Raw genomic sequence first — 26,488 nt, forward strand, 5'->3', positions numbered from 1 at the left:
ACCCAGTTTCTAGTGTGTTGTTGTTCAGCACTGCACCTATAGTGAGCTGAACATGTTTGTACAGACACTGTGTCCTCAGTCTGCAGCGTGTGTGTGTGTGTGTGTGTGTCTGACCTCCTCTGCTCTTAATTTCACATACACTTATGTGAGTTAGCTCTTCCTCCCACAGATAGATAAGATAGATAGATAGATAGATAGATAGATAGATAGATAGATAGATAGATAGATAGATAGATAGATAGATAGATAGATAGATAGATAGATAGATAGATAGATAGATAGATAGATAGATAGATAGATAGATAGATAGATAGATAGATAGATAGATAGATAGATAGATAGATAGATAGATAGATGACCGCAGCAGTCATGATCGTTTGGAAAAGTCAACAGCGCCATCTTCTGGATAACTGTGCTTACTGGTGTAAATTGTACTGTTGTACAAAGCTGTAAGTAACTTAGTAACTCTAAGTATAGATATTTAACTTAAATTGTGACTTAATTCAACCACTTTAAATCAAATCAGAAGTCATATGAACCATAATCATTAATAAATACATTAACATTTATTCTGTTGTACATTCACTTTTAGGAAGGTTTCAAGACCAAAGATCCGGTTCTGGGACTGTGACAGAGGGGACATTTTAGCATCTTTATTTTGCATATAATGGTCAGTCTTTTAAAATGAATTTAAATTGGAAATAATTAATAATTATAATTTGTCAAATGTTCATATAAACAGTTGAAGTCAGAATTATTAGCCCCCCTGTTTATTTTTCCCCAATTTCTGTTTAACAGAGAGATTTTTTTTCAACACATTTCTAATAATCGTTTTAATAACTAATTTCTGTTAACTGATTTATTTTCTGTTTGCCATGATGACAGTAAATAATATTTGACTAGATATTTTTCAAGACACTTCTATACAGCTTAAAGTGACATTTAAAGGCTTAACTAGGTTAATTGGGTTAACTAGGCAGGTTAGACTAATTAGGCAAGTTAATGTATAATGATGGTTGGTTCTGTAGACTAATGGGAAAAATTAGCTTAGAGAGGCTTATAATTTTGACCGTAAAATTGATTTTTTAAAAAATTAAAACTGCTTTTGTTCTAGCCAAAATGATACAAATAAAACTTCCTCCAGAAGAATAAATATTACCAGACATACTGTGAAAATTTCCTTGCTCGGTTAAACATCATTTGGGAAATATTTAAAAAAGAAGAAAAAAAATCAAGGGGGGGGGGGGGGGGGTGGCTAATAATTCTGACTTCAACTGTATATCTATATATATATATATATATATATATATATATATATATTTATATTTATATATACAGTTGAAGTCAGAATCTATACATCTACTGTATATATCTATATATATATATATATATATATATATATGGCGATGCAGTGGCGAAGTAGGTAGTGCTGTCGAATAAATGAATGAATATATATATATATATATATATATATATATATATATATATATATATATATATATATATATATATATATATATATTACATGAATGTGAAACTTTTAAAAGCTGTAAGAGGACAGATTGAGGCTCCACAAAACAACCTGAAAGCATAAATATACTGCTGATTGTAAAGATTCATGTTTCTTTAATTCTTAATTATGACATTAATTTCTATCAGTTTGTCCTGTCACCTGAATGATCAAGTAAACTAGTGCTGGGCAAAAACAAATCATGATTAATCGCATTCAAATTAAAAGTTTGTTTTGTGTGTACTATGTATATGTATAATGTTTATGTAAATAAACACATGCATGCATATACTTGACAAAATGAATATGGTAATTTATATTCACATATAATATATGTATATAAAACTAATTATATATAAATTCAAATATCTATGTAACAAAACTGTTTAGTATAGTTTTGTTTCTATGTGTGTATCGCATATACATCACAAACTTTTATGTTGGATTAATTGCGATTAATCTTTGCCCAGCACTGAAGTAAACTGATAGTCAAGGCGACTTCATTAAAAACCAGGTGGTGTATAGGCTGCTTTTTAAACAGGATGATCAACCTATCTATTGATTAAAGGCACAGCTCACCACAAATGGAAATTCACCATTTAATCACACGTTTGCGGTTTTAAAGTTATTTGAATAAACTTTTTTTAATGTTAAAAACTAAATAAGAAATTTTGAGGAATGTTGGGAGAAAAGCAAAACAAACAAACAAACAAAAAGTTTGGAAGTCAATTGTTGATGTTTTTTCAACATTCTTAAAATACCTTATGTTGAGCAGGGTAAAAGTACAAGTAAAGGGTAAATAAATGACAGAATTTCATTTTGGGGTGAACGATCCCTTTAAGAGCCCTTGTATATTGGGGTGACTATTCCTTTAAGAACCCTAGTAATATTGAAGTAAGTTGGTTTTATATTCGCACTTTCACCTTTTTAATATAACTCCCAGACAAGTATTCTTTGCAAATTCTAAATATAGAAATCATATTAGCAGCTAATATCGAAGTACAATATTGTTCACAGTCAAGTTAAGTTTTGCTAATGTTGCTTTGAAGTTATGCATGCGACTTGAGACCGAATGTTTTAAAAATAGGCTAGCGTGGTAAACAATATATCGACCGAGTCACGTTTTGCTCATAATAGTACATCATAATTAAATTATATAACAAATTATATATTTTTAAATTCTGCTTTACTATTTTATTGAAAGTACAAAGTCCGAATGTGCTGATGTAAAACCAACGTAACCTCAGACACCCAACTCCAAAACAAATGCTGGATAGTTTCAACCCAAATTTGGTTCGGACGTGAACAGTTGGGTTAAAAAAAATATTAATTCAACGATTGTGTTTGTTATTTTACCCAAATTTTGGTTTGAAACAATCCAGCATTTGTTTTTAGAGTGAAGCAAGGGCACTGAGAAATCGTTTTTAGTCAAGCTGGACTTTAAACGTCACAACAAACACGGCATTTCTAGTTTAATCTGACACTGCACTACATTTCTAGTTTAATCTGACACTTCCAGTATAAATATCCCCATATACCTGTGTAAATATTGTCAATTTGTGCAAAAATCCCTCGAGGTAACGTATAAAGTTGTGTCTGGGCGAGCGGAGTTGAGGCGGAGTTTATGAACTGTGTGAATGACGTATGTTATGTAACCTCATCTGACACAACGCACAGCTTGTACTTCCTGATCAGCATGAAGCAGAAAAACTAAAGCAAACGCGTCTGGATACTTACTTCTTCCCTACAGACTTCGTCGGGACTCGTTTTAGCTCCATTCTCTGCAACTTTTACTCCAAAGGTAAAGCGTAGCCGTTCATTATTAAACAGCTGTCCTCCATGTTTACTCGGTGTTCGTCGCTCTGTGTTTACAGGCTGATTTCCTCGTGTTTAGTTTAAAGTGTCCGTGCAGATGAAGATAAAACACTCATGGTTATGAATTATGAATGCTGATATTGTGTCTAATGACCTCTTTTGAGTCTCTGTTAACAAACGGTGCTCGTTGTTTTCAGGCTGAACTTGTGACTGCTGCTCTTTAATCCTGATCACATTGCAACAAAACATGTTTTTTTGTAGACTAGCTTCACTAATACTGAGCAAATTATTGTTAGTTTTGAGTAAAGTAACTTTTTGTAAGGTAATGTATCACAATCTTAAGCCGATATTAATCTTAATTAAACAAACAAATAAAAAACGCAAAAATAACGTGACACGTACTTTGACGTTACTTTAAAAAAAGTAACTTACTTAACGTTACTTAAAGTTAGTTAAAAGTCTAATATATTACTTTTACTTTACCCAACACTGCTTGAAAACTTACAAATGTGGTAGTATAATGTATATCACGTGAGTTCTCATCTAAAACAAAAAATACATTATTTATAGTAAACACTATACACTGTTTTCTTTAACCATGTTGTAGTTCAATACGTGAATTAATCCATGGTAATACAACTGCTGGTTTAATATAAACTAATTACCCAGAAGCCTACTGTAGTTTTATATAACCATAGAGTAACTTACCATAATACACCGCACAGTTGTAAAAAAATAAACTATACCACAAGATAGTATTTATTATGGTTTATCAGTTCACTATAGTTAATACTACATTATGCTGTATAATTCATTAACAAAGATTTGTGCGCATACTATAATATATACAGAACTATACAGGATGGTTCAAAAACACTATAGTATTTTATTATAGATTTCTAGAGTTGTGTTTATTCATGTGGGATGACAGTATCTCATGCTTTTAGATTATAATTTGGGTTTTCTGTTTTTCCCCTTTAGAGTTTCAGAGATGGTGCAGAAATACCAGTCCCCCGTGAGGGTCTACAAATACCCCTTTGAGTTAATAATGGCGGTGAGTTTTTAAAGAAACACTGTACTGAATGTTCACAAGAAAGTTTACAGCTCAAATTGTGTTGATTCAGTGTAACGCCTATTAATATTAATCAACTTAATACTAGTAATGTGCTAAATGTAATAAGGTTAGAGTTTGCTTTATAGTTTATTGCTTGTAATTGATCTATATAATTTGACATTATTATGGTTATTGATCACAGGATTTAAGTCATTTTAAAGTGAAGTGTTGGCAAGTAAATGAACGAATATAATATAATTAATATTAATATATAATAATAATTAATGAATTAATTAATAATTAATATTAATATAATGTTTTATTAAAGTTACAACTTTGTTAACATTACTTAATGAAAATACAGTTGTTCATTGTTAGTTCTTGTTAATGCAACTCAATGTTGCCTAATATTAACAAGTAATGTTATTATGCATTAGTAGTAGAAATGCTAAACTACATTGATACATGCTGTAAAAGTATTGTTCATTTGTTTAGTAAATATATTAGTTAATAATGAAACCTTGTTGTAAAGCATGGCTGGATATTGATATAATTCTATTTATTTAATTTATATAGAATATTTCAGAAAGTTTATTTATTTAAAAAAATGATTATCATGAATATTTACCATGATTTACTGAGTCTACCTACTAAAATATAGGCTAATTGAGTGTAATAGTCTTGTCATCTTGTCAGGCATGTATAGAACAAGAATAATTTGTTGAGATTTTAAAACTATATAAGGATCACACAAATATTTAATTATTTAAAAATGTTTCTGTGCTATTTGATGGAGAGAATGCACTTAAAAAACATAACAGTTTTAATAACTAATGTCTAATAACTAATTTATTTTGTCTTTGCCATGATGGCAGAAAATAATATTTTCTCGTTATTTTGTAAGATACTAGTATTCAGCTTAAAGTGCAATTTAAGGGCTTAACAAGGTTAATAAGACAAGTTTGGTTAATTAGGAAAGTCATTGGACAACAGAGGTTTGTTCTGTAGCCAATCAGAGGAAACTATTTCTTAAGATGGCTAATAATATTAACCTTAAAAAACATTATATATAAAAAATGAACTGCTTTTATTGCAGCCAAAACTAAAAGAACCAAGACTTTTTCCAGAATATATATATTTTTTAATAGGGAATACTATGAAAATGTCTTTCTATGATGGGTGGCGTTTACATTTAGCATCTAAATGCTGCGTGTATGTAAATAGGGAGAGGCGTTCATTTTCCAGCTGCACCTAGTTGAAAACATCTTAACATTTCAGAACGCTGAAAGCGCACTGTGAGTTATGTGACTAGAATTAACCAATCAGCTTCATAATTCGTATGGAACATACACATTTCAGTAATAACAGTAGACTAATTACATCAGACGAACTCGGAGCACTCAAACACTGCAGTGCTTTTTAAAACTTGTATCAGAGCTGCAGCAAGAATTTGTCAGTTTGTTTGTACACATAGACATCACCTATACTATATAACTGCAGGTTAATGATGTTTAAAAATAAAAACTTTAACTGTTAAAAGCAATTACTGGTTAATTAAAGTTATTAGTAACTAATAAAGTTATGTTAACTAATGACCTTAACTTTTACGAATTTGATTGTAATGCAATAATAATTGGTGGGGGGTGACATGGTGGCTCAGTGGTTAGCACTGTCACCTCACAGCAAGAAGGTCGCTGGATTGAGTCCCGGCTGGGTCAGTTGGCATTTCTGTGTGGAGTTTGCATGTTCTCCCCATGTTCATGTGGGGAGGACATGTTCTATAGGTGAATTGGATGAACTAAATTGGCCGTAGTGTATGAATGAGTGTGTATGGATGTTTCCCAGTACTGGGTTGTGGCTGGAAGGGCATCGATGTGTAAAACATATGCTGGTATAAGTTGGTTGGTTGATTCTGCTGTGACGACCCCTGATGAATAAAGGGACTAAGTTGAAGGAAAATGAATGAATGAGAATAGTTTGTGGTTGCTTAATAACTATAGACACAAACACAAGAGCGCGAGCACAAAATCTAATTGAAATCTTGCACTTTCCACACATTTTTAGACATGATATCTAAACTGCCCTTTAAACATCACTTTAAACATCAGAAATTGCACAGAAGGGCTAATATCTTTTCCTTCAACTATATATACAATCACTTAGGTCATTGATCAACCCCAGAATGGGACATCATGCCTTTGTAAAACACTGCATAATTATTTCTGTGTAGTAGAGTTCACACAGTTTGTCCAGTCAGCTGTACTCTGAGTGAAAGCTGCTTTGCTCCAGAGTTCACTAGACCTTTAGATTAGCTGTCAGCTCAAATACAGGTGAATCTTTAACTTTATAGAGCACAAGCCATTATCGCTTTATTGTTTTAATGGTATTTATGGTTTAATTCAACCATTGTTTTGTGTGCTCATCAATTTAAAGTAGATTGTTACCTTCCTGGCTTCTGATTGGTCAGTGTTGCCATCTAGAAAGACTAAAAATACAGTAATCACGTGGTCTGCTAAAAACAAAAAGGTTCAAGTAGTTAGTGTTATGCTTTTTATTAACACAAACGAGACATTACAGTATTTATTAATCTTTGTTAATGTGAAAGTATGCTAGTATAAAAAAAATATATATTTTAAATGTGATGTGTAGAATAACAAAATAAAAAAATTAGCATTTTCTCTAAAATATGAACCAAGATTGCTCCAAAATTAAAAGTAAATTCAAATTGAAATTCTGTCATTTACATTTACATTAAAACATAGTTTTAATATGCCAATAATATGCATATTTAACACTTTTTATAGGTTGCAAATTTAGGTGAAAAATGTTATAACCAAATTTAATTTGTATGGGTAACCTGTACAATCAGATGGGGATAATGGTGTTAGCTGACTTTTTGTTTGACCTAAAGAAATAAAACTTTCTCCGGTAGAAAAATGTAGTAAAAATACTGTGAAAAATTCCCTTGATCTGTTAAACATCGATTACAATATTTAAAAAAATGAAAAAAATATTTGAAAATGAATGATCTATCTATCTATCTATCTATCTATCTATCTATCTATCTATCTATCTATCTATCTATCTATCTATCTATCTATCTATCTATCTATCTATCTATCTATCTATCTATCTATCTATCTATCTATCTATCTATCTATCTATCTATCTATCTATCTATCTATCTGTGGGAGGAAGAGCTAACTGACATAAGTGTATGTGAAATTAAGAGCAGAGGAGGAGGTCAGACACACACACACACACGCTGCAGACTGAGGACACAGTGTCTGTACAAACATGTTCAGCTCACTATAGGTGCAGTGATAAACAACAACACACTAGAAACTGGGTTACTGTCGCTTCATGGGTAAACCTCCGTCACTGGTGTCATTTTACCATGCACTGTTTTAGACTGAGAGAGGACTAATCAAGTGACTGTACTGGCCATTTAGATAAACCATTTGTTTATGTTGCTTATTAACAATGAGACATCTGAAGAAATAGGAGAATCTGTTTAACTTTCAGCATCAGGGCCATTTTATTTTTTTCTTTCTATGATGACAGTTGCCATATGCTATCAAACACTACAGAAAGACTGGATGTTTCTGTGAAGGTTTGTTTATTTATTTATTTATTTATTTATTTATTTATTTATTTATTTATTTATTTATTTATTTATTTATTTATTTATTTATACTACTATCATCATTATCATTAATAACAATACATTTTATTATTATTATTATTATTATTATTATTATTATTATTATTATTATTACTATCACTTCTATTATTATTAACAATACATTTTATTTTATTTATTGTTATTTTTATTATTATTATGATTTTGTATTTATGAATTTATTGTTATTATTTTATGATTATTACCACTATTATTGTTGTTATTATTAAAAGTATACAATTTTATTTATTTATTTATTGCTATTATTTTATCATATTATTATTATTATTATTGACATTACTATTAGTATTATTATTATTATTATTATTATTACTGTTTTTATTATTATTGTTATTGTAATAAAATATATATTCCTTCTTTCAAAATTTCTAAATAACCTTAAATGGGATCCAACAATTATTTTCTATGTGTCCGTTCAAGTATGTTTTTTTTTATCTGTAAAAATAAATATTTTTCTTATTTTACTTAATTGTATTTTTTAAGTAGTACTAGTATTCAAAAGCATTTATTTGTTTATTTATCTATACATGCATACATCAATACATACATACGTACACATATATATACATACATACATGCATATGAAGTGGGTCATCACTTTTCATCAAAATTGTCCTAAAACTATTGAACAACATCTATTCTTGTCCTAGGACAATTTTAAAAACATTTTTGATTCACTTCGAATGTTGATTACTGTATATAAATAATAATAATACATGTATTATTATTGTTATTATTATTATTTTATGACCTTACTATTTCCTGCCAATGCACAGAAAATGTGTACATTTTGCACACTTAACACACAATATTATGAATCCAATTGACAATTTCCTTTGAAGTTTGACAGATGCGGCTTTATATCTGACAAGACATTTCATAAAATCACCTCTTATGTAAACGTAACTCTGGCTCTGTGTATCTCAGTTGTTGATCACCAGCTGTCCTGATAAAGCTGATAAGAGTATACAGAACCTCAGCACCGCGACACACACACTTCAGTCGTTTCACAACCGTCCCGTGAGCTTTTAAATGTTTTATAGCCTTTTACAGCATCATTTACCTCTCGTTAACACAAGAAAGGGAAGACTTTAGTAAAAGAGCACTTATTACAGAAACAAAGGTGCAAACTGAACTGAATGTTGTTGTTGTTGTTTGGACATTTAACTGCATGTTAACTGCATTAAATCTATATAGTTTATATTTTATAATAATCATGGTTTTGATTGACCTTTAGTTTCGTAATGATGTATTATTGTAAGTATGTTTTCATACCTTGGTTGCACTTTATTTTACTCTATGAGTGGGTGTTGTGTTCACAGAACGTTCTGCATTATATAAGGTAAGAACACGGATTAAGGTTAAGTTCAGAGGTTGGTTTATGGATAATACAGAACAGTTGTTATTCACAGACATGAGAAACTGGAGTGTAAAATAAAGTGTTGCCTAGACTTTTAGGATTTGACATGCACTAAAATTAAACGTACACATTAAATACAATTTAGCACAATTACTTTCTGCAAGAAAAAAATTAATTTCTGTGAAACATGCTTAGGATGTTTACCCCTGCATCATAATAAAGCAAAATAAAATAAAGCTAAATAAATAAAGTTAAATATTTATTCATTCATTCATTTTCTTTTTGGCTTAGTCCCTTTATTAATCCGGGGTCGCCACAACGGAATGAACCGCCAACTTATCCAGCATGTTTTTACGCAGCGGATGCCCTTCCAGCCACAACTCATCTCTGGGAAACATCCACACACACTCACTCACTACAGTTTAGCCTACCCAACATACAATTTAGCTTACCCAATTTACCTGTAATCCTCCAGTGGAGGAAACCCGGAGGAAAACCCACGCGAATGCAGGGAGAACATGCAAACATCACACAGAAATGCCAACTGAGCCGAGGCTCGAACCAGTGACCCAGCGACCTTCTTGGTGTGAGGCGACAGCAGTACCTACTGCGCCACTGCGTCGCCTAAAGTTAAATATTATAAAATAAAGTTAAATATCATAATCTTGAAGCTAAATAAAAACAAAGAAGCTAAAAATGAGCTATAAAATAAAGCCCAAAGTGATCAAATAAAGCTAAATAAACTAAAATAAATCTAAATAGAACAAAATAAAATAAAGCTAAATAAAATAAAATTAGTTCAAAATATTATAAACTAAATTTAAGCAAAATAAACTAAAACAATACTAAATAAAATTAAATGAAGCTAAAAAATGAAGCAAAATAAAAGACAAGAAAGCAAAATAAAACAGTACAATAAAGTGAAATAAGCTAACATAAAGCAAATTCAAATTAAGCTGAATAAAATTAAATAAAGTAAAATAAAAAGCTAAATATTATAAAATAAAGCAAAATAAAAACAAGGCAAAAGAAGCTAACATAAAGCAAAATAAAATAAAATGAAGCTAAATAAAATAAATTTAAGTGAAATAAAAAGCTAAAGATTAAAAAATAAAGCAAAATAATACACTAAAATAAAGCAAAATAAGCTAACATAAAGCTAAATAACATAAAATGAAGCTAAATAAAAGAAATTTAAATGAAATAAAAAGCTAAAGATTAAAAAATAAAGCAAAATAATACACTAAAATAAAGCAAAATAAGCTAACATAAAGCTAAATAAAATAAATAAGCTAAATTAAATAAAAGAAAGCTAAACATAAAGCAAAATTAAATGAAACATTTAAAGCAATACTAAAGTTGGCATTTCTGTGTGGTTTGCATGTTCTCCCCGTGTTGGCGTGGGTTTCCTCCATGTGCTCCGGTTTCCTCCGCAGTCCAAACACATGCGCTATAGGGGAATTGAGTAAACTAACTTAAATGAATGAATGAATCAAAATAGTTGTCGTGTTTGTGAGTTTTACTGAAAAATACTTAATTTTTTTCGTTAGAAATCATCAATGTGGAGATTCACGTTTGCTTAACTTGCGCTCTTTGACTCCTTCATATTTCATATTTGCTTTTCTTCACTCCAAAACATATTTTTGCAGCTTTGTTCAAGCTACTTATTTATAACGAGCTGCATCAACACAGTTCTTGAGGGTTTTTAACTTAATTGCTTCATGTATAAAAAAGCTGTTAAGTTAACTTAATTGATTTGTGTGGCGAGACAACATTGTGTTGAGAGACAGCATTTTTTAGTCTTTAATTAATGTAATTTTGTGTTTTGTGAGAGAAATGAGAAATAAGATGATCAGATTAAATCATCATATATTAGTTTGTGTCACTGATCTTGATTAATTGAATCACTCAGTTTGCAGATGATGTGATTTTCAGTTTCATGTCAGTCTATTGTGACACAGTGGTGTTGAAATAAAAATAGAAACACAACGACATTTCAGTGATTAAACAATAAATAAACTGCTTAAAGTTACACATTTTAATTATTTTTCTAATTATATTTAATTATTTAATTTATAATATAATGTCAAAATAGTTGCATTGCAAAAAGTGAAGTTTCATAAACTAATTTCGAGAGGAGCGCGTGATATGATTGAGCACGACTGGCCGCTCATCGGTAATCCGTAATAATCCAATTAGAGCGATCCTAGTTTACTATAAATGGATCGTTTTCTCCCTACTGCTCTATCTTTGTTTTGGAAGAATCCCCCCTTCCACCCCATCTCCTCCTTTTCCTCCATTTTCCCAGGGGGAGCTCTTGAGACATACCTGATCTCGGATCTCCAGATATGCCCTGGGCTCAAATATCTCCGAGCTCAGGGTTCTCTCCTGGGACAGCATGCCAAACCTGCTATAAACGCCAAGCAAATCTAAGTGGGAACTCTTGAAATGCTTTTCTTATTTAAAGGAGAGAGTGCGAACATGCTTTTTTTTCTAATGGAAATGTTCTGTTGGCTTACAATGAGTGAAATCCCCTGAACAAGCTCCCCAAAGTACCATCCCAAGTTCAATTAAACCACATAAACACTCGGTCCAGCACAGAGCACCACTGAAGAGTGAGGTCCAGCGAGAGCTCAAGGGATTTTCAGTGTGGTCTTAACTAGCATTAACATGTTTGTCTTGTTTCTAGTCCAAATATCTCAAAGTTCAAGAACCATTTTTACACTAGTAAAAACAAATAGACTTGTTCTCAGAAATAATACGTCAAAATTAAGTGAGTTTTTCCTTAAAACAAGCTAAATCTACCAATAGGGTGAGAATAATAAACTTATTTTAAAGTAAAAAAAACAGGGTGGTGCAGTGGTTAGCACTTTTGCCTCACCCTTGCGAGAAGGTCGCTGTTTCGAGTCCCGGCTGGGTTGCATCAGTTGGCATTTCTGTGTGGAGTTTGCATGTTCTCCCCGTGGTGGCGTGCGTTTCCTCCGGGTGCTCCGGTTTCCCCCACAGTCGAAAGACATGCATTATAGGCGAGTTGGAAGAAGTAAATTTGCTGTAGTGTATTAGTGGGTGTGTGTGAATGAATGTGTATGGGTGTTTCCCAGTAATGGATTGCGGCTGAAAAGAGCATCCGCTGTGTAAAACATATGTTGGAACAGTTGGCGGTTCATTCCGCTGTGGCGATCCCTGATAAATAAAGGGACAAAGCCGAAGGAAAATAAATGAATTCAGTGAAAACAAGATTGTTTCGTTTACCCCTTTGGCAGATTATTTAGCCTGCTTTAAAGAAAAAAAATTGACATTTATTTCTAAAAACAAATCAATATTTGTTAGTCGTTTAGAAAAATGTTTCTAAATTTAATAATCTTTAGATATTTGTACTAAAAACAAGACAAACTCAACTAGGAAAAAGCATTTCTTTTATTTGCAGTGTTAGTTCTGGCACAGTTGCAGGTGTGAGGGTAATGTAAGCCCAACGCATGATTGATCAGCCAGTTAATTGGGTTACAGTTCACATGCATCGATCCTCCACACCCCCACAATGACATCATTTCCCCCGGCGAAGGCACTAATCGCAGGCTCTTATCAACATTATTATTGCATATTGGTTTTTGAGATCTGCTGAGTGCACAGTTTGACGTCATGCTTCAGTCAGCATGAGCCAGCGTTCGCCATTCACTTCCAGCATTGTGCAGACTCTGCTCCATGTCAGAGGAAGAAAACTGTGGAAAATCTCACTGAGGCGTCCAGTATAGTTTGGGCTGGTTATGAAGCAGCTGCTGAAGAGGTATTGCTATATTAAAAGCTTGTTTCTCACAACGCAAGACCCGCATTATACCACTCTTTTCAAAATATACCTTTATTTTTAAGTGTGTAATCAGAATATTGCACAATATTATTTGCCCTGATTAAACTACACTATTTTATTTAGTCTTTTATGAAGGTCATTGTGTTGGATAATGCAGTTTTGACTCGCAAAACTAGTCTTATGCCACATTTGCATATTTTTGGCAATAAAAACACGTTGTGGGTCAAAACTTATAGATTTTTCTCTTACACTAAAGAACGTTGGCATGTAACAGGAAATTATTTGATTAATTTCCTACTGTAAATGTATCAACATTTATATTTTAGATTAGCACTGTGCATTTCTACGCACTTCATACAGACAACTTTACATTTTCTCAGTATTTATATTTTTCTGAATCCTCAGAAAGCAAATTAAAACAGTACAATAAAGCAAAATAAGCTGACATGAAGCAAAATAAAATTAAGCTGAATAAAATTAAATAAAGTTGAATAAAGTAAGTAAAATAAAAAGCTAAATATTATAAAATAAAGCAAAATAAAACAAATAAAGCATAGTTTCTGATACTTGTATCTAGGCTAAGTATCGTCCTTTCCTTACAGACCAAACATCAATGGAAAGCTTATTTATTATTTATTTGATCAGTTTTGCTCCAATTGAATTGAAGGAAATGCATATAAACTTATAAAGCAGTTTATTTGATTTACAAAACCTTGAGTTTATATGTCCCTGATAGAGAAAAAAATCCGGCTTCATCTCTTACATAAACTTTGTTTGTGTCCGGAGAAAACATTTCATTGTTTGATTCGTTGGCTTTAATGGATGACGTCCATGGAGGTCATCAGACTATTGATTGAGCACAAAGTTTGAGATACTGCCAGAATTTTAAAAAGGTGACCATAGTTTATTATACATGTACGTAAGCAGCTGCTCACACACGCCAACTGCAACAAAACCGCTCTGCACAAACACTTTAACCAGCACAGAAGAAAAACAGGAACTAAAATATGCAAACTAGAACTCAAGCAAAATAGGAACAAAACAAAGCCTCGAAATGAGAACCTGTTAGCTGTAATCAACAAAAGTAGACGCACTGTTCCTCCCTGAAAATTGATGGTGCAACTCATAATTAATAATGCCAAAAAATCAAAATATACAATGTAAAGCAAAAAATAAATAAAGCTAAATAAAATAACAAAATAAAATAAAGCATAATAAAATGAAATGCAGCAAAATAAAACGAAGCAAAACAAAATAAAGCTAAATAAAATACAGCAAAACAAAAAAAGCTAAATAAAATTAAATAAAGCTAAATTAAACAAAGCAAAAAATAATAATAAAGCAAAATAAAACAATAAAAAATAAAGCAAAATAAAATAAAGCTAAATAAAATAAAGCAAAACAAAATAAAGCAAAATAAAATAAAATAAAGCAAATATAAATAAAGCAAAAAATAATAATAAAGCAAAACAAAACAATAAAATAAAGCAAAATAAAATAAAGCACAACGAAATAAGCAAAATTAAACAAAGTAAAATGAAATGAAGCAAAAAACAACAATAAAGCAAAATAAAATAAAACAACAAGGCAAACTAAATTAAACGAAATAAAAGAAAAATCTAAATATTATAAAATATCGCAAAAATAAAACAAAAAAGCTAAATATTATTAAATAAAATAAAATAAATTTATTAAATTAAATTAAGCTAAAAAATAAAGTAAAACAAAATAAAGCTAAATAAACTAAAATAAAGCAAAACAAAATAAAGCAAAATAAAATTAAATACAGCAAAATTAAATAAAGCAAAAAAATAATAAAGCAAAATAAAATAAAGCACAACGAAATAGGCAAAATTAAATAAAGCAAAATGAAATAAAGCAAAAAAACAACAATAAAGCAAAATAAAATAAAACAAAAATAAGGCAAACTAAATTAAACTAAATAAAAGAAAAATCTAATTATTATAAAATAACGCAAAAATAAAACAAAAAAGCTAAATATTATTAAAATAAATTTATTAAATAAAATTAAACTAAAAAATAAAGTAAAAAAGCAAAAATTAAATAAAAAAAATATGCTAAATAAAATAAAAGCTAAATATTATAAAATAAAGCCAAACATTATACACTAAAAGCTAAATAAAATTAAATAAAGCTAAAAAAGTATAAAGCACAATCGAATAAAAAAGCTAAATAAAATAAAGCTAAATTAAACATGATCAGATCACACTGTTAACAGTTAACAATTACATTTCATCCATTTCATCATATTATTTCATGCATTAATAAACACACCCAAAGTCTGTATAATACAGAGGGAAGGAGCTTGTCATTTGTTTAGTAGGTCACGCAGTTTATAGATCATTTCCATTTTGCACGTGTGTGTACACAATAGCTTTGTTTGGCTTTTAACAGGATCTAGTTGCTATTTAATACACTTGACTTTCAGTGAAACAGCACAGAGTAAACACACTAGAAAGTGCTGATTCACTGCTCGGTATACTGTTTGTTTACATCTGCACGAAGCACTTATGTACAACATTAATGCATTTAAAAATGTAGTGCATCATTTCTGAATCATTAAATATGGCAAATATATATATTAAAGTAGAATATGTTGTAGTTAATGTGTGAATATTATACAATTAACTTACAATACAATATTTGTACTATATTGGTGCTTTACACATTTGAATTTGAACAAGTAGACAATACAATAAAAAATAAATAAATTATTTTTTTGTCATATATATATATATTTATATTTATATATATATATATATATATATATATATATATATATATATATATATATATATATATATATATATATATATATATTTATATATATATATATATATATATATATATATATATATATATATATATATATATATATATATATAATTGGTCAAGCTTTAGTATAAAAGCAGCAACTTTCCATTATAAAAAACAATGTGGTTATAAAGTTATTTGTTCAGTTGTAATATTAAATCTCAAAAGTATTTACTGAAATAAAAGGACATTTTTATGACTATTTATTTCCCATTTTTAAATTATGTTTATGTTATAAGGACACACACTAATTTTAAAGTGCTCACTAAAATGTTGAAGTGCTTGACAATAGATTAAATGTTAAATAACACTGTTCAGTTAACATTTTATTAACACTTTTAATGATAAATCCATGTAATGTTTTTGTCAGAAATGCTTATTGGTACAATTAGTAACGTCAATTTTTTTTTTTCTTTATAAATGTCAAATTTAAGTGTGTCAATTTACCTTAAGCCTCAAATAATTGCATCTAATATACATTTAGACAATGATGTATGTCATTCAATTTCAAAATATTTTAAATTTGAGTTTTATTAAGTTTTTAATTAAGGTTATTGTCATTCTTTCACGCCAAAAAGCTCCCAGTAACATTGGTTACGTGTATTGAGGCAACAAACATAAACCTGCATCTGATTACAAACACTGACAGCAAAGTTTACAATATACATGTTAAACTAACAAATGATACAGTTAAACAGACCTAACGTCTTTTCTGAAGGCACTAAATTAATATATAATCCATATACTTTGCATTTTGTATTGTGATTACCATGAAAAGTTTTACAGTTTTCAATTTTTCAGTTTTATTAAGTTTGTTGCCCTTCTTTCATCCCAGAAAACTCCCGTTAAGAGCTGAGAGATATGGCACGGTGCATAAACATTCATTAAACAAAAACATTCAGCACTTCTACATGTTTGTTGCTTTATTACAAGCATAAACCTGCACCTGAATGCAAACATTCAGAGCAAAGTTCATAATATACATGTTAAACTAACAAAAGATGCAGTTAATAAGACCTTACGCCTCGTCTGAAGGCACTAAGTTAATTTTTAATCTGTATATCCTGCATTTTGCATTCTGATGGCCATGAGCAGATTCACAGTTTTCAGAATAAGAGTCCTGCATACCACGCCACGGTGACTCAATGGTTAGAACTGCCGCCTCACAACAAGAAAGTCACTGGCTCGAGTCCCTGCTGGGTCAGTAGGCATTTCTATGTGGAGTTTGCATGTTCTCCTTGTGTTTGCATGGGTTTTCTCTGGGTTCTCCGGTTTCCTCCACAGTCCAAAGACATACACTAGGTGAATTGGATTAACTAAATTGTCCATAGTGTATGAGTGTGTGTAAATGTGAGTGTATGGGTGTTTCCCAGTACTGGGTTGTGGCTGGAGGGGCATCCGTTGCGTAAAACATATTCTGCAATAGTTGATGGTTCATTCCGCTGTGGCGACCTCTGATAAATAAGGGACTAAGCCAAAGAAAAATGAATAAATGAGTCCCACATACATAATGTGTTTATTATAATCTTAGATTAACTAAGACAAAAATTTGATATATGTAATAAATTACTTCAATTTCAAGTAGTTTATTTATGCTACATTTTCTCACAAGGCTTCACAGTAGAAACCAATAACTGAGAGATCAGGGCGCATATATTGACAGTCGCACCTGTGCTTCTCTTTTAGTCACATGAAGCCATATGTCAACTGTCTTTACTTGGTAACCTAATCTTAAGAGTTAAGTCAACTAAAAATAAAACAGTCACAAGACAAGTGTTCTGCTCTCAGCAACTCAAACAACTGTATATGAGGGTCACTTGCATACAGTGCTCAGCATAAATGAGTACAGCACTTTTTAAAAAAAATAATATATTTTAAGCTATTTTTCAGTGATTATTGGCACAAAACAGTTTTATTAAACAGTTATATTCATTAGTATACGAGTTTGGTCACTGGACATCTTTAAGAATAGAAAAATAATACAAGAAGATAATAATACAAAAATGTAGTTATTGCAAAAAAAACCTACATTTTCAACTATATATTTGTATTGTTTTTTATTTTATTTATTTATTTTTTTAACAAACAACCCAGAAACAGCAACAACCCATTTAAATTAAAATGTATTATCTTTCTATTCCTATATATATATATATATATATATATATATATATATATATATATATATTTTTTTTTTAATATATATTTATTTTTTTAATTATTTAATTTTTTTAATTGAATGATATTTAATTGTCGCTATGACCCACACATGCCCCCGCCTCTTGCTTAAGCTCCACCCCTGATTAATCGAGTTTGTCAAACCTGTGGATTAATCAAAATGAAGAGTAGTCAGAAATGCCCATCCCTAATATATACACACACACATGTGCACACAGTTTAAGTCAGAATTATTAGCCCCCAACACCCCCGCCCCTGTTTATTTCTTTTCTCCAATTTCTGTTTAATGGAGAGATTTTTTTTTTCGACACATTTCTAATCATGATAGTTTTAATAACTCATCTCTAATAACTGATTTATTTTCTCTTTGTCATGATGACAGTAAATAATATTTGACTAGATATTTTTCTAGACACTTCTATACAGCTTAAAGTGACATTTAAAGGCTTAACTAGGTGAATTAGGTTAACTAGGCAGGTTAGGGTAATTAGGCAAGTTATTGTATAACGATGCTTTGTTCTGTAGACTATCGAAAAAATATAGCTTAAAGGGGCTAATAATTTTAATAATAATACTACTAAAATGGTTCATAAAATTTAAAAACCGCTTTTATTCTAGCCAAAATAAAACTTAAGAATTTATCCAGAAGAAAAAATATTATCAGACACACTGTGAAAAATTCCTTGCTCTGTTAAACATCATTTGAGAAATATTTAAAAAAGAAAACAAAATTCAAAGGAGGGTGGGGGTAATAATTCTGACTTCAACTGTATATAGGTATACCAGGGGTGTCCACACCCGGTCCTGGGGGGCCAGTGTCCTGGAGGATTTAGCTCCAACCCTAATCAAACACACCTGAACCAGCTAATCAAGCTCTTACGACTGGAATGTACCCTGAAATGTGAAAAGGTCCTTTTCAAGACATTTTCTCTCTCTCTCTCTCTGACTCTCAGGCCTATGACCGTCGATTCCCGACCTGCCCTCTGATCCCCATGTTTGTGAAGAGTGACATCATCAACGAGAATCACAGTGAGGACGGGGCCGAGCTGGTCATTGAACGCAGGTGTACTGTGGACGTTGAAGCCCCTCGGTTACTAAAGAGGGTATGTTATTTATGTCATGATTTGATCCTACTTTCTTATGTGGCCTTAATTACTATTAGGCTTGGGCCAGTATCAAATTCTAACGGCATAATAACCTTGGATAAAAACATCACAGTATTGTGATTACTGCTCTAAAATATGTGAACAGTGAACTCAATATATTTTATTTTAAGAAATATCTAAAGTATTTTGGAGCACTAAACATGTCAGGTTTAATAATTGAAATAAATCATTGACTTCTGCTGTCTTCGTTAGTTTCAAAAACACTGATTTGTTTACAACTCGAGTATGCATCATTGGATATCTCTTTTCTTTTTGGATATCTTTCTTTTGGATATAAAGTAAAGCCACTGCAGTGCTCAGCTCCAGATCGTAGTTAAATCTGGGTTGTTAAGCAATTCGTTTTTTTCAGATGTTTGCTGAATCGTCTGACCAGTAGCTTTTGATGTGGAAATAATGTTGCCCTAAAAAATCTAATACAATATTAATAACAAGATGCAATAAAAAACCTACATGTATCGTAGGAATGGTCTAATAGTATGCGATATAACGGTATAACAAAACAACCTAAATACTATGTACTTCCATTTAAAGGAACACCACCTTTTTTGAAAAAGGCTCATTTTACAAATCTCCTAGAGTTAAATTGTTGATTTGAAGCATTTTTGAATCAATTCAGCTGATTTCTTGTTCTGGCTGGGTCACTTTTAGCTTAGCTTAGCATAATGAATTGAAACGGATTGGACCATTAGCATGAAGCTCGGGTCTTCTGTAGTTACATTATGTAAAAAGAGTGACAGAAAATGATAAGTTACTATTTTCTAGGCCAGAATAATAGGAACTACGCTCTCATTCTGGCGTAGTAGTCAAGAATCGTCTGCAGTACTATGCCTGCACCAGACAGAATGATTACGCTGTGATTGAGTATCAGCTGTTTTGTTATCTGGAATATCCCTTTTAAATGAATCTTTCGCTTCAATGCACTTATTGTGTACATATGTTTTACTTATTTCTGACTGAGCCACTTTGGTTTAGATCAGGCAAAAAAACTAGGACTAGATCAAATAAGTAGGTTTTAAAAAAAAAAAAGCAAAATACTCCAAAAAAATTTCGCCAAATGGTTGTCGGATTTGACACATGCCCCTTGCAGGGTTTAAACTATAAGGGATTCCAATGTTATAAAAGCAGGGACACACCTTTATAAGGGGGTTAAACACAATTATATGGCAACAGTGTGTGACTATAACCGGCTTCTAATGATAAAAATGTATTAAATTATTATTTTTTTAATCACATTTGATTAAAACAGTCTGCAGAAACACTTTGATTGACATTCTCCCATTGTACATGTCATCAGAAAGGGAAAACCCCATCCATAGTGACCCTCTCTTCCTTATTAGCACAGGACGTTAGTCTTGTTTTTGAGTCTGCCACTATGCTGACACACAGGCATTTGTAGCTCCGCCCTATTTTGAAAAGAGCACAATCTGATTTGAATTTAAAACATCGCAATCAGTATCAAAGCCTGAAAGGGTCCGTTTCAGAGAGTTATAAAACATTATTCGTGTGGTATTTTGAGCTGAAACTTCACATACACACGCTAAGGACATCGGAAAATAATTTTTCATCTTGTAAAAGGGGCACAATAGGTCCCCTTTAAAATTCAAAGTGATAACTGATTAAATGATGGAGGTGTAGAACTGTTTCATAGTTCAACATTTACTAATGCATTATTAACATCCGAATTCATGCTTGATAACATTACTGCACTGTGAGTTAACATGAACTAACATTAAGCAACTGTAGCTTTCCATTAGCTAACATGAACAAGTAATAAATGTATTGTTCATTATTTGTTCATGTTAGTAAATGCATTAACTAACACAAATTTAATATGAAGTGTTACCCAAATCATCAATATGTTCTGAAGAATAATTGAAAATGGGCGATGTGGTGGCTCAGTGGTTAGCACTGAGGTCGCCTCAAAGCAAGAAGGTCGCTGGTTCGAGTCCCCGATGGGCCAGTTGACATTTCTGTGTGGAGTTTGCCTGCTCTCCCCGTGTTGGCGTGGGCTTCCTCCGGGTGCTCCGGTTTCTCCCACAGTCCTAAGACATGCACTATTGAACTGAAAAGTGTATGAATGCGTACAAAAGTGGACAGGTGTTTCCCAGTACTGCGCTGTGGCTGGAAGGGCATCTGCTGCATAAAACATATGCTAGAATAGTTGGCGGTTCATTCCGCTGTGGTGACCCCTGATAAATAAGGGACTAAGCTGTAAGAAAATGAATGAATAAATGAAAATCTGGCTGGTTTGGATCAACATGAAGACAAGAAGTAAAGTTTCATAAACTAATTTCGAGAGGAGCACGTCATATGATTGAGCACGTCTGGCCAGTCATCTGTAATCAGTAATTATCCAATCAGAGTGACCCTAGTTTACTATAAATGGATCATTTTCTCCCTACTGTTTCTATCTTCGTTTGGAAGAATCCCCCCTTCCACCCCATCTCCTCCTTTTCCTCCCTTTTCTAAAGGGGGAGCTTTCGAGACCTACCTGATCTCGGATCTCCTGATATCCTTATCGACCGGGCGGGAGCCCAGGGCTCAAATATCTCCGAGCTCAGGGTTCTCTCCCGGGACAGCATGCCAAACCTGCTTTATACGCCAAGCATATCTAAGTGGGAACTCTTGAAATAATAACAGAACGAACTGTTGCTTTTAAACTCATTGATGTGAAACGCACTGACTGTGTGTGCAGATAGCAGGAGTGGACTACATGTACTTCATCCAGAAGAACTCTCTCAACCGTAGAGAGAGAACCTTACACATCGAGGCCTACAACGAGTCTTTCTCCAGCAGAGTCAACGTCTATGAACACTGCTGCTACACGGTCTGAAAACACACACTCTCATTTCACTCTTAATGACAGACACGATACATGTTAGCTGGTTTAACCGATGTTCCCGTAATCCCTTCTCAGGTTCATCCCGAGAATGAAGACTGGACGTGTTTCGAGCAGTCCGCTAGTATGGATATCAAATCTTTTTTTGGGTTTGAGAGCACAGCGGAGAAGATCGCAATGAAGCAGTACGCCACTAGTATTAAAAAGGTGAGTGTATTAACATCGCTTTAACGGAGTGTAGCATTAGTTCGTCGGACATGTCAGTCAAGCTTGCTTTAGGCGTTCATGATGTGCACCAATCCAGATCTGATATCTGTCACAGTGGTCTGTTGAAATCATACATCCAGTCTCTCTTAGGTTTTTGGCAGCCTGCCAATTTTACACTCCCTCCTCCATTCCCAACTCCTCCTAGCTCATTGCTTATATCAGTTCGTAGTATTAGCCAAGTATGTGTTAATAAACCTTATGTCTCTGGTATTTACATTAGCTCTTAATCAATTGAAATTGTTTATGAATCATTTGGGTTCTGTGGGATGCATGCGCTTAATATTTTGATACATCTATTTGGCGAAAGTGATTGTGACTGAAATATATTTTGAAATCACATTATGACATGTGCCAGGCCAAATTCGGTCTTCTTTTATTCCACGAGTGCTACAGCCACCTCAAGATAAATGTAAAGATGTTTTATTGTCACAATAGTAATAGTGCACAACCACACGCACCACTTGCATGTGTGGTTTAGGAGGGCTTTCCATGGGCATTAAGTATTTTATACCTTACCCAACTCCCTAAATATTTTAATATCAAATGTTTAAATGTCAATGTCAGATTTTTATACACAGGACATGTCCTCATATACCATATTAGTAGTGTAATACCCAAGTTATACCCATGTTACAACACAGTCCTTGTATATAACATAAACCAGAACACACCCACACACAAATATTTCAGTCACTATTTACTTGAAAATATGTTTGCAAGTGAATGATGAAATATTTATTCATCGCCTTTCATCTTGTATGTGTTTATGTGCAAAATAACATGTATTGCATTACTCCAGAGAAATGTTATGCGAATGTTGTTCATGGTCTTTCCCAAAAAGTGTGTGCGCGTTTATTATTTACAAAACATTCTCATTTGCATTCTCTTGCTTAACTTTTTGGGTAATCTGGCATACATTTTGTGTCCTCTCACAACAGGTTTGCATTCTCTTAAATCTATCCCTTCACTATTACAATCTTCCATTATTTCCATCATCAGTCATGGGAGAAGTCAAGAGGTATCCCAAAGGATTATAAAATTTGCTTGTAAATACAAAAGCATTCGGGAGAAAAGAAAGAAAGAAGCAAATGTATAAATAACTAAATATGGAAATTACTAAATGTGTACATTACTATATATGTAAATTACTAAATATGCAAATCACTAAATATGCAAATCACTAAATATGTAAATTACTAAATATGTAAATAAATAAATATGTAAATAACTAAATAAACAAAATAAGTAAGCATATAAACAAGTTATTAAATGTATAAATAAGTCAGTTAACAGTAAATATATAAATAAAAATAAGTAAATAAATAAAATACATCAAAAAGAAAGAAGCAAATATATGAACAACTAAATATATAAACTACCAAATATCTAAACTACCAAATATCTAAATTACTAAATATATAAATAAATAAAAAATATGAATTGCTAAATATGTAAATAACTAAATATGTAAATAACTAAATAAACAAAATAAGTAAATATATAAACAAGTTATTAAATGTATAAATAAGTCAGTTAACAGTAAGTAAATATATGAATAAAAATAAGTAAATAAATAAATTACATCAAAAATAAAGAAGCAAATATATGAACAACTGAATATATAAACTACTAAATATATAACCTACCAAATATCTAAATTACTAAATATATAAATAATTAAAAAATATGAATTGCTAAATATATAACTAACTAAATATATAAATAACTAAAAGAAAATAATTAAATATATAAACAAGTAAATAAATATATGATTAGGTTAATAAATAGTAAGTGATTAAATATATAAATTAGTAAATAAATAGTAAGTAAATACAGAAATTAGTAAATTTAGGTTAATAAATAAACAAAATATATTAGAAGGAAATAAGCAAATATATAAATAAGTAAAAACAAATCTATAAATTACTAAAATAATAAAACTAAAAAAACTAAAATAAATACATATAGAATTAAGTATTGTATAAAAAAGTAAATGAATATAGAAAAAAGTAAATATAAGTAAATAAACAAAATATATTAAAAAGAAAGAAACAAGCAAATATGTAAACAACTAAATGTATAAACTACTAAAGTACTAAATAAACAAAATAAGTAAATGTATAAACAAGTAAAGAAATGTTTAAACAAATTATTAAAAATATGCATATATTTGAAGTCAGAATTATTCGCCCCCCTGAATTATTATTAATTCCCAATTTGTTTAACAGAGAGAAGATTTTTTTCAACACATTTCAAAACATAATAATTTTAATAATTAATTTATGATAACTGATTTATTTTATCTTTGCCATAATATTTGAACATAATATTTCCTAGATATTTTTTATACAGCTTAAGGTGACATTTAAAGGCTTAGCTAGGTCAATTAGGTTAACTAGGCAGGTTAGGGTAATTAGGCAAGTTATTGTATAATGATGGTTTATTTTTGACCTTACAATTGTTTTAAAGAACCTAAAAACGGCTTTTATTCTAGCCGAAATAAAACAAATAAGACTTTCTCCAGAAGAAAAAATATTATCAGACATACTAAATTTCCTTGCTCTGTTCAACATCATTAAGAAAATAATTAAAAAAAGAAAAAACATTCAAAGGGGGGCTAATAATTCTGACTTTGACTGTACGTGCCATTTCTCACGTATATTTCTGCCAATCCCTACCAATTTCCTTTTCGTTTGTGTCCAGGAAAGTAGCCGATCGGCTTGTTGTTGTGTATAATATATCAACTTGATTTAAATGACCCACCCGCCCCCTTGCCTAAACCCAACCAATAGTGTTTTCAAAATCATACCATACCAATCAGCTAATAATTCTGTAAATATTGAAATAAGTAAATAAATAAACGAAAGAAAGAAAGAAAGAAAGAAAGAAAGAAAGGAAGAAAGAAAGAAAGAGAAAGAAACTGTACAGAAAGTTATTTTGGCTCCATGAAGCAGACATTACTGTACACTAAAGCATTTCTAAGTGTTTGTCTGGATAAAAAAATGAACTAACAAATGTTGCAATTCTCTTAGAAACTGTATTATCTTGTAAAACCTTCCTCTTACAAAATGTGTGTGTACTCTTGCAACATAATTGCATTCCAGACAACAGTTTTAAACTATTTGCAGCATTCCTTTAAAGTATTTCACTGAATAACTCTTCACGTAATCTAGATCCAAGCGCTCATACTGACTGACCTCCCAGCTCTATTCTCAAGGATTTCCCTGCTGCTTCTACACTCCCTTACGTTTGTTATCAGGATGTGTTTTGTTGTAATGTCCTGGTTCAAGCTGGCTCGCGTGTAGGAGTGTGTTTTCATGCGTCAGTGTATTTAAACCCAATGTTTACTTGTTTCGTTTGTGTAAACTCCTGTATCACTCTTTATTTGTCTCTCTTTCTGCACAGGGAAAAGAGATTATTGAATTTCACCTCAAAGAGCTGGAGGAGGAGGGCATTACCCACATGCCCCGCTGGGTTCCCCCTACCGTCCCTCAGCAGATACCTGTCAGCTCCGCCAAACCTATCCTAGCATGCACCAGCAGAGCCACCGACGTCGTGCCAGGCTCTCCTGATGGTGAGATCAACCTATAGTCCAGCCCGCTGTGACGTGTGCTCATAAGTATCATAGTGTGGAGGAGGAATGACAATACATTGGGGCAATATGTGTTTTTAAGTGATCTTGCGTCCTTGTGTTCTCGCGTAACGCCAAAATTCAGTTCCAAAACTAGAGACAGCAAGACTCCTGACAGAACCCTTATGTATTCCTGATATCAAGGACGCATCAATGCAGACTTGAGGACAAAACTCGCTCTAGAAGTCCCAGAGGTCATTGCAGCGTTCAGAGATTTGGGCTACATCACTTTTTTTTTTTCTTTAGAGAGTCGTATTCCCGACTGCCCCCTAAAAGAAACCCTATATCATCAGTGTGAACTTTTGAAGAGAACCCATTCTCTTCA

At 31.6% G+C, this 26,488-nt stretch overlaps 1 protein-coding gene across 1 annotated transcript in view; it reads left to right on the forward strand.

The window, feature by feature from the left end:
* The first annotated feature begins 3,157 nt into the window (after nt 1-3,157).
* Nucleotides 3,158-26,488, forward strand: part of LOC130221749 (SEC14-like protein 1) — a 43,800-nt gene continuing 20,469 nt past the window's right edge. Inside the window, exons 1-6 of the mRNA XM_056454335.1 lie at nt 3,158-3,311; nt 4,307-4,379; nt 19,214-19,363; nt 22,122-22,253; nt 22,344-22,472; nt 25,938-26,106. Coding sequence (XP_056310310.1) covers nt 4,317-4,379; nt 19,214-19,363; nt 22,122-22,253; nt 22,344-22,472; nt 25,938-26,106 — 643 coding nt within the window. The 5' untranslated portion in view covers nt 3,158-3,311; nt 4,307-4,316. The remainder of the gene's footprint in view (nt 3,312-4,306; nt 4,380-19,213; nt 19,364-22,121; nt 22,254-22,343; nt 22,473-25,937; nt 26,107-26,488) is intronic.

The sequence above is a fragment of the Danio aesculapii genome, chromosome 3 (genome assembly GCF_903798145.1).
Source record: "Danio aesculapii chromosome 3, fDanAes4.1, whole genome shotgun sequence".
Classification (NCBI taxonomy): Eukaryota; Metazoa; Chordata; class Actinopteri; order Cypriniformes; family Danionidae; genus Danio; species Danio aesculapii.